At 38.9% G+C, this 14,271-nt stretch overlaps 1 protein-coding gene across 2 annotated transcripts in view; it reads right to left on the bottom strand.

The window, feature by feature from the left end:
* The window catches only part of UST (uronyl 2-sulfotransferase), a 160,461-nt gene that overhangs the window by 79,110 nt on the left and 67,080 nt on the right, over positions 1 to 14,271 (bottom strand). For both annotated transcript variants that reach the window (XM_032681582.1, XM_032681583.1), the window contains exon 3: positions 3,324 to 3,479. In XM_032681582.1, the coding sequence (XP_032537473.1) occupies positions 3,324 to 3,479 (156 nt within the window). The remainder of the gene's footprint in view (positions 1 to 3,323; positions 3,480 to 14,271) is intronic.

Raw genomic sequence — 14,271 nt, 5'->3', positions numbered from 1 at the left:
GTAAATTCAACTAGAGACAAAAAGAAAATCAGATAATAATCCCACCCAGACAACAGCCAAAATGTTACTACTTTTTTTTAAGATGTTATATTTCACTGGGAGAATTCAAGGTCAAAATGGGATTTTCCAAGTGAGGTCTCCTGGATCCCACGATAGTCTCCACTAATACTGACACAAAGAGGACAAAAAAATTTCTCTATATCGGTCTTTCTTGGGAGTTCTTTACCCTCTTCCAATGCTTTCAGTCTCTACAGAAGGCATGTAGGACTCAGGAAGCACAAGTATCTACAGGAATTTTGGTATATCACTTTCATCTCGGTATTCATTTCCACAAACAACTCACAACTCCCAGGAATGAGACTAGACCTTCATTTTCAGCTCTCAAAAGTTTGGAATGGTTTCAAGAATTTCTTCACCTCCCCAGGCTGGTATGACCAATTTTCTGTCTTGAAAAGCATATAAGAAAAATTAGTGATGAATTTTTAATGTGTTAAACTGGAATTACATACTAAGTTGGCTGCATGACCATAACATTGGGTGGTAGAAGGAAACAATACGAGGATAAACTACCAATTACTCCCGTATGTGACTGGTATTTGTACATCTATAAGCATACTCATTCTTACTTCCCTGAATGCAAGAAAATGGGAGTGGGAGACAAAGTCATGTAAGCGGAAGATTTCATTTTGCAGCAGTTCATGTGGAGTTTTAAAGCCACAACAATTAGGTTAACTTTAATACTACATATTATTTTCTGTATTTAATTTACTTGGAAGTACAAGTAAATGGTAAGGCACATACTAACTCATCTGTTTCCAGACCTCACTCCCTTATGCCCACAGATGTTCAAAGGCTGCATTTCTAATTGCTGGCAGACATATAATTTGGGAAAATTTCTTAGTAGGAAGGAGACTGGAAAAGGTAATGAGAATATGGATTCCAGTTATGTGCAATCCCCACAGTCATTAAGAACACCTACATGCTTAACTTTATTTAACAACAGCAGACTGCATAAGCTAAATATTTACAGAAAAGTCTTGGCTGGATCAGGGCTTTAATGAAACACAGGACAGACAAATGACAGAAGGAAGAGACACATATCATCTCAAGCGAGAAGCCCATGCTCTTGCTGGAAGCCTTCAGCCCAGCCTAGCTCTCTTTTTTCTTGTTCCAATGCCTGGAGCCGGAGATCATCCATTCTTTCAACTTCCTCTTGTGTACACCACATTAAAGGTGAAAAAAGTAATTTATTTTTTTTTATATTCTACTCTTAAAAATTGAGAAGACAACTAAAAATACCTGAACAACAGATCAGTTACTGTCTTCAGGCATGTTTCCTGGTGATCAAAGGCACTTTTTAGCAAAAGTACTCATTAAATTATGAATCTATTGTAACTACATAAATAAACCATAAATGAAAATAAAGAGACTCAAGTTATAGTAGGGCAGTCTATAGAGTAAATCATCAGCTCTGTAGCAATACTTCCACCACATTTACTGTCTAGTAAGCTAAGAGCTCAGGGAGTGCAAAAGGTAATGTAGATAGTTATCCTTTGTCAGTGTATAGGTAAAAAGTAAGTCTGGGCCTCTCTAGAATCTCCACATGCTGGACTAAAGCACAGAAGACTGCTAAGATGTGATCTTGTGTCATTTTTTAACAAAGGACAGTATACCTACCAGAGAAAGACAGAGAACAGAACTGAAAGGAAGAAGCTGATAAGGGTGAAAGCTGGTGATTATTAATACCTGAAAGGTTTCTGAGTTTTATGATGTCTCCCAATTAACAACATAGTAAGGGAAATTGGTGAAAGATATAGATAAACAAAACCCAAACAACCCAAAACACAAAAGCAGTCATACCCAACCAGACAGCAATCCCAACCAGACAGCCTCTGTAGTACAGGATAATTTGACTCCTTTCTGATGGAACCATTTTGCAAATGTGGCTCTGTGGTGCTGCTGGTAGGATACACAGAGGAAATCTGCAGCAGCCACAGCCCATGCCTTCCCTTGGCCACAAGCAGGGGCAGTGAGGGGACACTGTCCTCTACATCCTTTCACTAGCATCTAACATCCAACTGTGTACAGAAGCCACCTTTGGGCTGGTGCGGCAGCCCTGGCCAGCTGGCCCCCACCTTGGGCTCAACTTGACTGTCATGTGGTGTTAGGTCAGCTGGCTACTGGTAGGACCCCAATGGACACCCTGAAAGGGAGGAAGGTGAGACCTGCAGGAGCAATATCAGCTCCTAAATTTTCATTTCCTAAACTGCTGCATCTAAAATAAAAAATTTATGCTCATAAGCAGGCTATAAATAAATGAGCCCAAATTACAGCACAATGCCACTGGCAGGCCCACATCCATATTTTGATCATCAAACACATCCTTTGGTGGTTTGTAGGCTGCCATTCCTAGGAGTGACACAGGCATTTATTGCAGCCTTTACCTGATCAGCAGCTCAAAATAGCAGCAGTGGCCAATGTGTGCGGCATCTGACTACGCACATACGCTTTGGAGTCTGTGGTTTTTTTGCATTACTTGTATCAATATCTGCTTATGGGAGTGATACTTACAGAAGGCTTATGGTTACTCTGAATAGAAGAAAATTTAAATAACTGGATCTTTTATAGAATCAAAGGTGCAAAAATAATGCCTTCTACAACTTTAAGGGAACGTGAAAAACGTGAAAAAGTGTGCCTGGATAGAGAGCAATTTTCACTTCCTGTAGTGAGGGTTGTGCAATAACATGAATAAGGTAGATAAGCAAGAAGCTGAGATAGGATCAAGGGCATGTCAGATTATAGCAACATGGATTAGCATGGCATGGGGAAATAACTTTTTGAAGCAACTGCTTACTAAAAGTGAGTTAAGAAAGTCACCAAAAAAGATCCTTTTGGCTATTATTTACTCCTGCTCTGCTTAAGGAGACCCAAGCTAGGTCTGAATAGGCTGGCCTGATTATATGATAAATGGCTGTGCCCTGCAGATACATTAATACGTATCCCAGATGCTGTTAGCACTTAACTTCGCTGGTACTAACCTTTCTTGCCTTGTTGGTAGTTTAACTGCTGTGCTGACTAAATTCAAAGCTGGCTCATCAAAAGTTAGTTTTTCTGGTTAGCTTCCACATCATGTTGTTCTTGGCTCTACCATCCACTTCTCCTATTAAATGAAGTCACTTAGAGAATGATGAATTCTGGATAATCACTCAGGTCAAAACAGCAATACATCTTTTCAATAGGACTTCTGCTAGCATATGCCTTTGCTTCTCAGTTTCATAAACATAATAAGAAAAACTGATCTAAGAGGAGCAGGAGTAACTTACCTGTTCATTTTTGGTCAGTCTTGTTTTGTTATGAATGTCAGATGTAACCAGATTGAATCCATGTTTCTCTGATAAAATTCTCAAAAGCAAAACCACAGTTCGACTCCCACACTTTCCCACTCTGTTGTAGACCACCTGACTGGGGAAAGGAAGTACCTAAATAAAGATTGAAAAAAATGGAGTCAGTATATTGACATTTTTGTTTCCATGTACCTTGAGTAACATGTTTTGATCTGAAGCCAACAGACACATACAGGAGAATTCCTAGGGCCCTGTCCAGGTCAGAAGCATTCACTTCCTCTAACAAGCCAACAGCTCTTCAGAATAGAAACAACATGGCTCAGGAGATGGCAAGGTGAGATTTCCCCTTCATGATCCAGTTAAATGTAACAGATTGGCAGCTACTCCAGAAACACTATGCAACTGCTGACAATAGGCTTAAGCTTGCTGCTTGTAATATCAATGCAAATAGTCAGCTATAGTTGACTATCTCCCATAAAAAGAATGGAGTGAATCTGTGCCACAGTTTAGCAACTCAAAGTGAAGTTGACATAATGCAAGAGGAATGCCTGTATTGCAAAACTCCAGCTTAAAAAGAGAAGAACCCCAAACAACCACCAGTTGTATAAAGCTAAAATTAATCAACTATTTCAATTTCAAATATAAACATGAATCTTCCATAGAGACTCAGAGAACAAATCATGCCACTGGCTAGGTATATACTTGTGGAATGAAAAATGCCAGTGCTACAGGTGGCCTGAGGCCAGCTAGCACAGTCTGATCACCTCCACATAGGTAATGTGCACTAAAACTCAAAACACAACAGTTACACCCAACCTGGACACTGGGAATGTTCTCCTGCCCACATGAACTCTTGCACCATGCTCTCCTCCCTGGGAAACCAGAACAAGCGAGTGGTAATTCACTGCCTTGAAATATATTGGATGCAGCCTTATTTTATTCCTGGATGATGACCATGGGCTGTTTTTTCACCAAAATGCATTCTGAAATAACACTATCACACTAGACAAGTATTTGATGTATAGCATATAGCAGCAGCATCTGATAGTATAGGCCAAGAGGAAACTGTTTTCAAGCTTCTTAAAGCCAGGAGCTCACAGTTTCATCCACAGCAGTGCATATATGGCACTTAAGAAAAAAGACCATTTTTCTATTAAGACAATGGCACAAAATGTTTCCTGACACAGGGCCTGCACCCGGGTTCCAGACAACCTGTGTTCAGTGCAAGGAATGGCCAAAGTGGTGGTGTGTCTCAATCTGTATTTACTTCTGCTGCAATCACAGCAGATTACTTGATGCAATCACATTCTCCCAGCAGAAGAATTTATGACATAAAACCAGTCAGATGAAAGCACATGGCACTTCTCAGGGTATTCAAACAACTAATAGATCTTCATCAGGGAAGCAAAATGATTCCTCGGGGAACCCTTAAGACTACTTTCAAAGAGGACAGCTAACTAGAAAGAAAAAAGAAAAAAACCTTGTATTCTGTTATTTTTAGCAAGACTTTACTGGCACTTTGCTGTCAATGCTGTATTTCATGACCAAATGAACATTACTGTTGTTACTGGTTGGAATGTTTAGGATATCCTTCACTGCAAAATAAATGGAGAAGCCATGATTCTTCAAATTAGTCAGGGAAGGGGTTGGTATTGGGTGATCATGGCCTCAGTTAACAGCCTTCCAAGCTGCAGGATATCACATCTGCTGATTCAGCAAGCAAATATGGCTCTCCTAAGGCTCATACAAACCCCACATAAGGCATCAAGTCTGGCCACTTTGTAACATTTTTATGGTGTTTTCTAGGAGAAACCTAGCTGCCTTATTCCTTATCAATCTCCTTCAGAAGACTTGCTTCCTAAGAAATGCAAAATCTGAGCCTCAATTATTAGAGAACTCCAAAGGTGATGAATTTAACATCTCTGTGCTATAGCTGTAGCTAACCTTTTCCAAAACTACTGCTAATAATCCCTGAAAGGTTAACATCTGAATGCATTCTATTATGCTGATTACCACACCAGGGACACCATAATGAACAAGAAAACACAGCCCTATTCTGGATTGTCCCCTTCACATAACAAACACTAGCATCACTATTTGTCATGGCCCTGCAGCACCATCCACACAACATCACTGGAACTTGTGGAAGTGGAATTTATCCTCTGCTCAGACATATACCTTTGGCATACTTGGCTGTGCAAGTATGTGAAAGCTTTCAAGAGAAATGATAAGCAGATGCTCACAAGTGCCAGTGAAGGAGCAAGACTCATACAAGTGTGTGTTTGCTTAGCATCCTAGAAATGAGATAAATGACGAGAGTTTGTAGGGCTATGGACATATTTAAAAATGCTTCATAATTATAAACTGCCTTGATTTTCCTAGCAGAGTTGCATTTTGTAATGTAGTGAGCAAAAGTTTTTCTTCATTGGTACTTCATTTAACTCCAGTTTTACTACACCCAGATTACACTCAAGTTCTAATTAAATCCCTGACTTGATTATCCAGTAACCTTGGGTGAATCTTATTAAAATAACTCTTTTAAAAGGAAATGAAATTAAAGCAGGCCTTTGCAAACTCTATTCTAAGTGCAAACAACTTTATCAGCTTAGAAAACTGACAGTAGCTACAAAGTTTCGCCAGTTCTCACATTTGTTTCTGAAACTCATCTTCCTAGGTAGCACAATTGTGTTCTGCACACAAACAATAACCGTGGCAACCCTCAAAAAGAAACTACAGCAGATAAAGAAACCTGAAATAAAGGGCTATTATTTTCAGACACCTATTTAGCTTAAAGGAGGCCAATATATCAATGCCTTGATTCAGTAACCAGCTGAATGTACTTAGTTCAAGATTCAAGATAAATGCTACAGCTCAAAGCTCATTCCAGAAGAACAATCACTAACGGAAATCAAAACTTCACGTGCAACACTGCTGAACGTGGGAGCTTTAGAGGTGCGCTACTGAAGCTCTGCTCATGTTTCATCTGTTTACGTCACCAATCCACTTAACACACCTAAATGCCCCAAAGGGTGTGCCAAGTGCACAAAGCTATGCAGTACACAGGCTTTTGATATATAGGAAAGTATTTCTTTAATGTGATCAGTTCCCTTAGGATGCTGCAAATCTGCTTTCTGCATTTTAGAAAATGTCCAAGTTATTTCTTAGAAGAAATACTTCTTCAGAAACCTGAGTTTGTATTAAGCAGAAGTAAAAATGCAAGAAATGGAAAACTTCTTCAAAGAGGAACTTTCTTTCCCCCCTCACAATACTCAGAAAAGACTGAAACAATACAAGAGACGGCGGTAGAGTAGGCTCTTGAAAAGGAGACTCCTATTATATTAGCAGAAACACGATGGAAAACAGTAGTTGGAAGTTTACAAAATGCTGACTGGATTACATTTTATTTTATAATAAGAGTATGTATCATGTAGACTGACTAACTGCTGAGGTGATGCTCTAGCAACATGATATTCATGTAACAATATACGCAACTTCAAAATAATTACAGAGTGACTTTATTGAGCACTGCATCAAAGCCCAGAGGTAATATAAAAAATTCAAACATGTAATTCACTTTGTAGTCATATGAATCAGTACTTACAGCTATAAAAAAGTAAACCCCACAGTATAATTACAACAGCTCTCTCTAAGGGTTTGGAAAGTTATATAACAATTTACTTGTCAGTTCAAGGAGGCTTTTTTTTTTTTTTTTTGTTCCACAGTTAAAGAAGATCTCAAGAATCATTGTGAATGGAAGAAAGAAGAAAAAGTAATTTTAACCCAAAACAAACTTGCATGACAGTGACCGTCAAGTAGCTCTGCAGAGTAGGTCTGCCAGTCTCAGGAAGGGAGCCATTTAACAGATAGCCTGACAAAAGCCCAGGCTTCCATCTTCAGTGGTGGCTTTGTCTCCAGGTAAACCTTTGCATCATTTAAAAAAATTAGGCTGGATAACATGACTTGCAGTGTCAACAATTTAGGGATCCACCCAAAGGCCTAAATTATTCCACCTTTACTGAGCCAAATCCAGTATAATTTTGCCCATTTGCCAAAAATTTCCCAGTCCACATACAGTTTGCTCAAATGAATTATTCATGTCAAAGAGATGTGTTCCCAGAAAGCAATCAATTATCTTCACAACTTCTGGAAGCAAGTGACCCCTGTCCTTAAATATGAGAAGGACCAGAAGTGGATGTCAGAAATGGTTTCTCCTTTCTGAGCAGACACTAGCCTGTAGTCAGACAGCACTCCATGTTTATCAGGTGAATGAGGCCAACCAACACATACAAAATTGGTAAGACTGTGTAAACAATTAAACATTTGCTGATGTCACACATCTTTATATAGCATCACACCTTCTCAGTGCAACCTCTGCATTTTTTTTCCTGTCCAACTGAGACAAAATCATAAGAATTTTAAAAATGGGTCAAAGCAATGGTACATTCTACTCCTGAGGGGAGGATGATACTCATTAGGTACCTACAAATCTGAGAGCTGTCAGCAGTCATTTCTCTCCAGTATCTCTCCTCCTTCTCTAGTGTCCCCAAAGATTATATATGGCATGTTAGAAGTCACATTCTTGCTTGCTGCATGAAGAATTTCTTACATAACTTGCTGTACTAACAAATTCCAGAGGTTTGTTAACCACTATGCATTTCATTTTTAGCTCATCTTCTACCTTTTCCAGAGAATACCTGCTCTCATGTTGTGGGTTTCATGAAGATAGGTCAGATAGTTCAGTCATCAGCTTTGAGATCTTAGATACATTGGATGCCTCTTTTTAACTGAGGTCCGTCACACGCCTGCCATGGCCTACTTAAAGGCAAACTCAAAGCCCACTAAAAGATTATCTGTGCCAAACCCAAGGTCAGGAACTGATGCACAAAATTTCATTCCAAACAAGTATCAACGTACTTTTAAAGCAATTACAGTGAAGAGTTGCTAACACAAAAGTTTTGTCAGCAGAAAACATGACTGAACAATGAACAAGGGAGAAAACAAAATAAATTACTAGCTAGTCTCCTTCTTCCCCAGCTAAAGCACACAGATCCAGTTACATAAAGATTCACCTGCAGAGTGTAATGATGCTAGACAGAGACAAGCTTTTGGAATTAACCAACTCTAAAGCAGACCAGACAGCATGGTCACTGAAAATACACTAGAAACTGTAAGAAAAGGTAAGGGTGAAGTTGGTTTGTTTTCAAAATTTAAATGCAGCGCAGCATTGAAAATAAGGCAGAAGAAGAAACAGAAGATTTTTCTGTTGCATTTTTATTAATCCACTAATTTAATTGAAAAAGGATGACTTCGCTCCCCCCTGCCACAAACAATGCATCTCATCTGTTGGACACATGACACATTTGGAAGACTAAGTTAAAATGTGTTCTCTAACAATTCAACATCCCTAAGTACCACAATAAATTGAAAACATAAGCATGGAGCACAAGCATAAAAAGGCAACTTGGTTGCAGACAGTACTCAAATTTATTAAGACTAAAGAAAAGCATTACTATGAAGTGTCTGCTAAAGCTTATGGTCCCTGACATGTCTTAAGAAACAGATCAGTAGAGCCAAAATCAAAACTTCCAGTAATTTTTCTGTGAAGAAGCCCTGCACACTTACAAATCTAAAAAGAGTTCAGTTTAAAGCATAGTAAAGTTTCTCCACTAAGTCTCAGATCAGGTTCTATTACAAGATACTATGGCTATAGAAACTACAATAATATCAACAAGAACCTGGGGAATTTATAAAGAAGAGGTCAAAGATGCAGTTTCCAAAGCTTTGGCTGCATCCTATGAACACAATTGTGTTTGCTCCTTTTATACTTTACACCTGCATCACTTGCCTACAACAGCAGCTTACAGCAGAACAAAACCTCTGCTCCTGCAATCTGCTGCACAAGACTCCCCACCACAGAGAGCGCAGAACCAAGTTTATTTCAGGTATGTGAAGTTTCAGCAACATTCAAAATCAGCACGTATATACAAAGAGTCAAACAAGTTGGTAGAGAGTAGATGCTCTGTTTACTTAGCCATTTCAGGTGCTCACTGATGTTAGGCAGCCTCTGGAGGTGTGAGTGGGACTCCTGGCTTTCATCACTCAGCAACACTTGCTGTACTTAAACAATGGCAGCTCAGCTCTGGCTCCTCTCAGGGATGAAGCAGGTGAGAGGGAATCACCCTACCAAATGGATAATTACTTGGGGATGGGGTACAACCATCACCTCTAGATTAATCAAATCTTTTCCTTTTACCCTTTCTTAAGATAGTGTGCTTTTCAACCCCTTCTTCATTCTTCCTGCTTTCCTCCACAGTTTGCAACTTTTTCACTTCTTTTGGGACCAAAATTAGATATAGTGCTGTATCTTGTCTCCATGGTGCCAATGAGAATTGAACAGTTATCGTTTGTGTCCTGCAGACATCTCTTTTTAATACATCTCAGGATGGAATTTAGAAGAATCAAAGTATATGGGACTATCACTATTATAGACAGGCATGCATAACATAGAGCTATCACCCTTTTTCTTCTTTACCCTATATGAGTGCATGCAGATTACAGCAGAAAAAGAACTGGAAGGCCCTCATTAGTTTTTTTTATGAAAAGCAGCATATTTATTTCTTACTTCTCAAGTTAATCAGATTGTAGAAGTTATCTTTCTGGTATGCACTTTACCTCATAAGAAGATAAAGGAGATAAATTATGTAAGGATGTGGTTCACTGATACCGGTATTAGCTGAGGGAACTAGCATGAGTTCAGGTAGGTTAAGAATTTTAGTGACACATTAATTACCGCATTTTCCACTGGAAGGTTTTCCATGTAATATCAGAAAACCTGTAAGCTGCAGAATTTGTGCAAGACTGATTTTAACTCCAAAGCAGCCTCATGCTATATGTAGCTTGGAACTGTACAGTTTAAAACTGCTGTTTTTCCTCCAGAGCCCAGGGTTTTGTATGCTCTGATACGCTCAGAATACACTGGCACAGTTATTCTCTGTTTAAGTAGTAAATCCTATCACATCCAATGCACATCTTTATATTGGATACTTGCAAAATACTAAGCCTGGTTTTAAAACTTCTTATAATACTTCACAGCACTGGTGATCCCTTAAGTAACCTCACTACCTTACGGTAGTCTCTATCCTTCCAGTGCAATATTCATGAATTCACCCTGTGAGCCAATAATATTTGATTTGAATGTGGTGAGTGGTAGACTGAATAATGTATTTCTCTGTATGCACTTGTCTTTCTTCACATTAAGGTTTAACCCTTTTGTACGTATTGTGGTTGACTATTAGGCAACTCATTAGTGCAGCGACTCATGGTTTCACTATTGCCAAGGATCTGTCATGATGCATTTCAGTTTGCCCTCCTGCCCTTTACTTAAGGCCCTCTTTCTGTAGCTCCACATTTCATTTTAATGTCTTCAGCATGATTGTCTTTTCCAATGCATTTTAAGCAGACACTTTGTAAGTCAACTGCAGTATGAAATAAAGGTTGTTTATAGCCATAACTGGACTTTAATTTGTAAAACAGGCCAGCTCTGCTGGACTGTAACCCATATGCTTGTTACAGATGAGCTAGCTCTGAGGTGCTCTTGCTCTGCATGCTCAGAGGAACTCAAAGGGACTGAATTTCCATCACAGCTCCTGCAGGTAACAGATTCAAATCTAGTTCATGACAAGATGTCACCACCTGGAAGGAACCACACCAAGAAATACCTACAGGAGGGACAACGTGCTGCTGGCCAACTCTTCCAGCAGAACCAGAACAGAGCAGAAATCACTGTGTCATCCAAAATGACTCAAAGGCCCAGAATACCTATCCTGACAGACCACAATCCACATCTTGAGTCACAAGTGGATCCTGTGGTGCTGGAGATGACACATCAGAGGCAATAATTGAGGAGACCCAGTGTCAAGTGCTCCCATTTCACTCTTCTGGAATTTGAAATTATTAATCTGACTTGCTCAGGCAAATCAAACCTCATTCCTGATGATGGTTTGCCATTCCAATGGAAGGAGCTTCTCCCTGTATCTACTCGAAATCCCCAATAGTGCCAGCCATAAAGGCTTCCACACTCCCTCAGGACAACAGAGGCTGTGGATGCTGTCCTGAGAATTACCTTTTCACATAACTGCACTGTCCTGCCCTTGCATTACTTGGCCAAATTCCTCTTTCACTTGAATTACCATCACTCTCACACAGACCCCTTCAGCCCAGTCACAACACCCTGTCCTCTTTGCCTGATAGTTTGACTCTACTTTTGACCACATGTAGGCATGTCCACAGTCACATTTCTGATAAAGCTCATGGCCCTTATTAGAGTACTTCACTGCTATTCACTGTTTCCTGAACTAAATCTTATACTTTTGTAAAGCCTAAGTACAAAACTTCTAGAACCTACCAGTTCACCTTCAAAATCATGAAGCTTTCAAAATAATACCAGAATTCTTACTTGGTGGTTGGCATTTTTTTTTCAGTTTTGCAAGCCTCCACAGCATCTCAGGATTCAGACTTTTTTTTCCCCTTCAAACATCATATCTAGAAAAAAACCCTTTTCAATTCAGGATTTAAGAATGCCATCAACAAATAAAAGACTCGTGATAAAACCATGAGTGTTACTCAACTGAGTCACAAGGCTTAGCAAGATTAACCAAATCAATTGTCACTTTCAGAAGATACTCTGTTATGCTATCCCTATGCAGAATGGCAGATTTTTGGTTTTTTCCACTGAAGGTCTAGGTCATCCAGACCCAGCTATAATTGGACTTTAGTGCTACAATCCAGCACTTCCTAATAAAAAGATAATGAAGGCGGCCATGACGGAGTAGCCATGACCTCCTCCTATGCTATGCTAGTTTATAAATATCTTCCTGTCATGGAAAGAACGGAAAGAAGATGGGAATATATTGGAGAGCTGGAAATTTAAAACTGTAATCTAAGAGATATTCATATACTTTGAAATAATCTGCACAGATTATCTGCAGGTTAACAAAGATCAATTCAGAACGGATTGTGTTCTAAATTTCAGTGAAAGCACGGAGTTTTACTAGCTTCAGAAATGATTTAGGTAGTTTTTTTAGCTATGGTATGTGACATAGGACAAAACCTACAGATTGCAAAATTGGTGATATTAGAATCTTTCTGTTTTGTGTAACAGTAGGTAGGCTGTTGTGTGAATGCCAGACTCAAGCAAAATTTACATTTATTATGCACACAGCCTGACAATTAAAGTACCAACCAAAAGACGAAATACTTTCCAAGCATCTTTGAAATTAGATGGATGAAAACTGCAGGCTACTGTCGTTCACAAAACCTGCATCCCTGTTGTGTCCCAAAGTCTTTCAAAATTGAGAGGCTTAATAAAAAGCTAGTTCACTACTGTTTAAATTTTTGCAGGACATCAGCATGCACAGCATCCCTCATAGATTTATCTTCTTGTGACAGGCAATCTGGCTGTAATTTCCCAAGTCTCTTTGTACTGCCCATTTACTTTCAGTCAGCCTCCCAATATCAACACATCTCTGATATACTATAAACTGAAGAAGTATTAAAAAGTAAGAAATCATCTTCTCTATTTCGGTAAATCACAGAATAAAGTGATTTTTTGTCTTTAAGATTCTTAAGCAATAAATTAATATGAACAAAACAAACAAATTAGTGCTCCCGTACTATTCAAATATTTTTGACCCAATTCACACTTAATAGCACAGATTCAATTCTAGCTTTTGGACAGATCTCCATAATACTAGTCTGCTATATCATTCTCCCCCTGTAGCTTCAGCAGGATTACAAACAATTATGAATAACAATGGCAAAATCTTCTGGAAAAATCAAGAGTTTTCTTCCATTGAGATACTGCCGTTTAGAAGAAAGGAGAACACAATTTTAAAAGAACACAAAATAATTATTCCCAATATTTCTACAACTATTTTGTACTATGTGCTGGTTTCGACTGGGGTAGAGTTAATTTTCTTCACAGTGGCTAGTATGGGGCTGTGTTTTGGATTTGTGCTGAGCCCATTGTTGATAATATAGTGATGGTTTTGTTATTATTGAGCAGTGATTACACAGAGCAAAGGCCTTTTCTACTTTCCAAGAGGACTGGGGGTGTATGGGAAGTTGGGAAAAGACACAGCCAGGACAGCTGACCCCAACTGATACATGCCATATGACATCATGCTCAGTATATAAAGCAGGGGAGGAGAAGGAGGAAGGAGGGCACATTTGGAGTGATGGCATCTATTTTTCCAAGTCACTGTTACAAGTGATAGGGCATGAGTGGGTCACTGTGTTGCTACACACTTGGTTGACGGCTGGGTTTAAATCATGGCCCACTGCTTCTAATAAACTGAGGGAAGTGGAGAAATATTTTATGGGTTTTTTTTTAAATCATAGTATTTTATCGAGTGTACTAGGCTCAAAAGCTGAGTTATACTGTAAAACAGTGCTTCAAACCGTAAGGGGATCTTTGTGGTTAAGGCACTTAGCGAATTCTCTCAATATTTTATCAGCCACATAGTGAGTCTGGTAAACATAGGAAGTTACTTACTCTATTTTAGCACTACTAAATTCTGACTATTTTTAATAGCTGAAAATTTGCACACTGGATGATCATCTCAACTCATCATTTTATAAGTAGGATAGATTTTTTTAAATCACTGAAATCTTTTCCACCCTGTCCTGGATGGACTGCTTCAAAGATTATCCACCAATTTTTTAAGAAAAGCTAAACAGAGAATTTTAACTGTATAAAAAACACATACACTACTATTCATGCCTTAAAACCCCTGGTAGGCATGTACTTAAAAGGAAACAAATCTTGCTTGTTTTTCAGTGTTTTGGGTGGGGTTTTTTTTGATTGTTTTTGTTTGTTTGTTTTAAATCAAGCACTTCATCCCTAACAAATCAATCGCTTAAGACTGTA

The sequence above is a fragment of the Chiroxiphia lanceolata genome, chromosome 3 (genome assembly GCF_009829145.1).
Source record: "Chiroxiphia lanceolata isolate bChiLan1 chromosome 3, bChiLan1.pri, whole genome shotgun sequence".
In the NCBI taxonomy this organism is placed as follows: Eukaryota; Metazoa; Chordata; class Aves; order Passeriformes; family Pipridae; genus Chiroxiphia; species Chiroxiphia lanceolata.
This window is presented reverse-complemented; position numbering and strand designations above follow the sequence as displayed.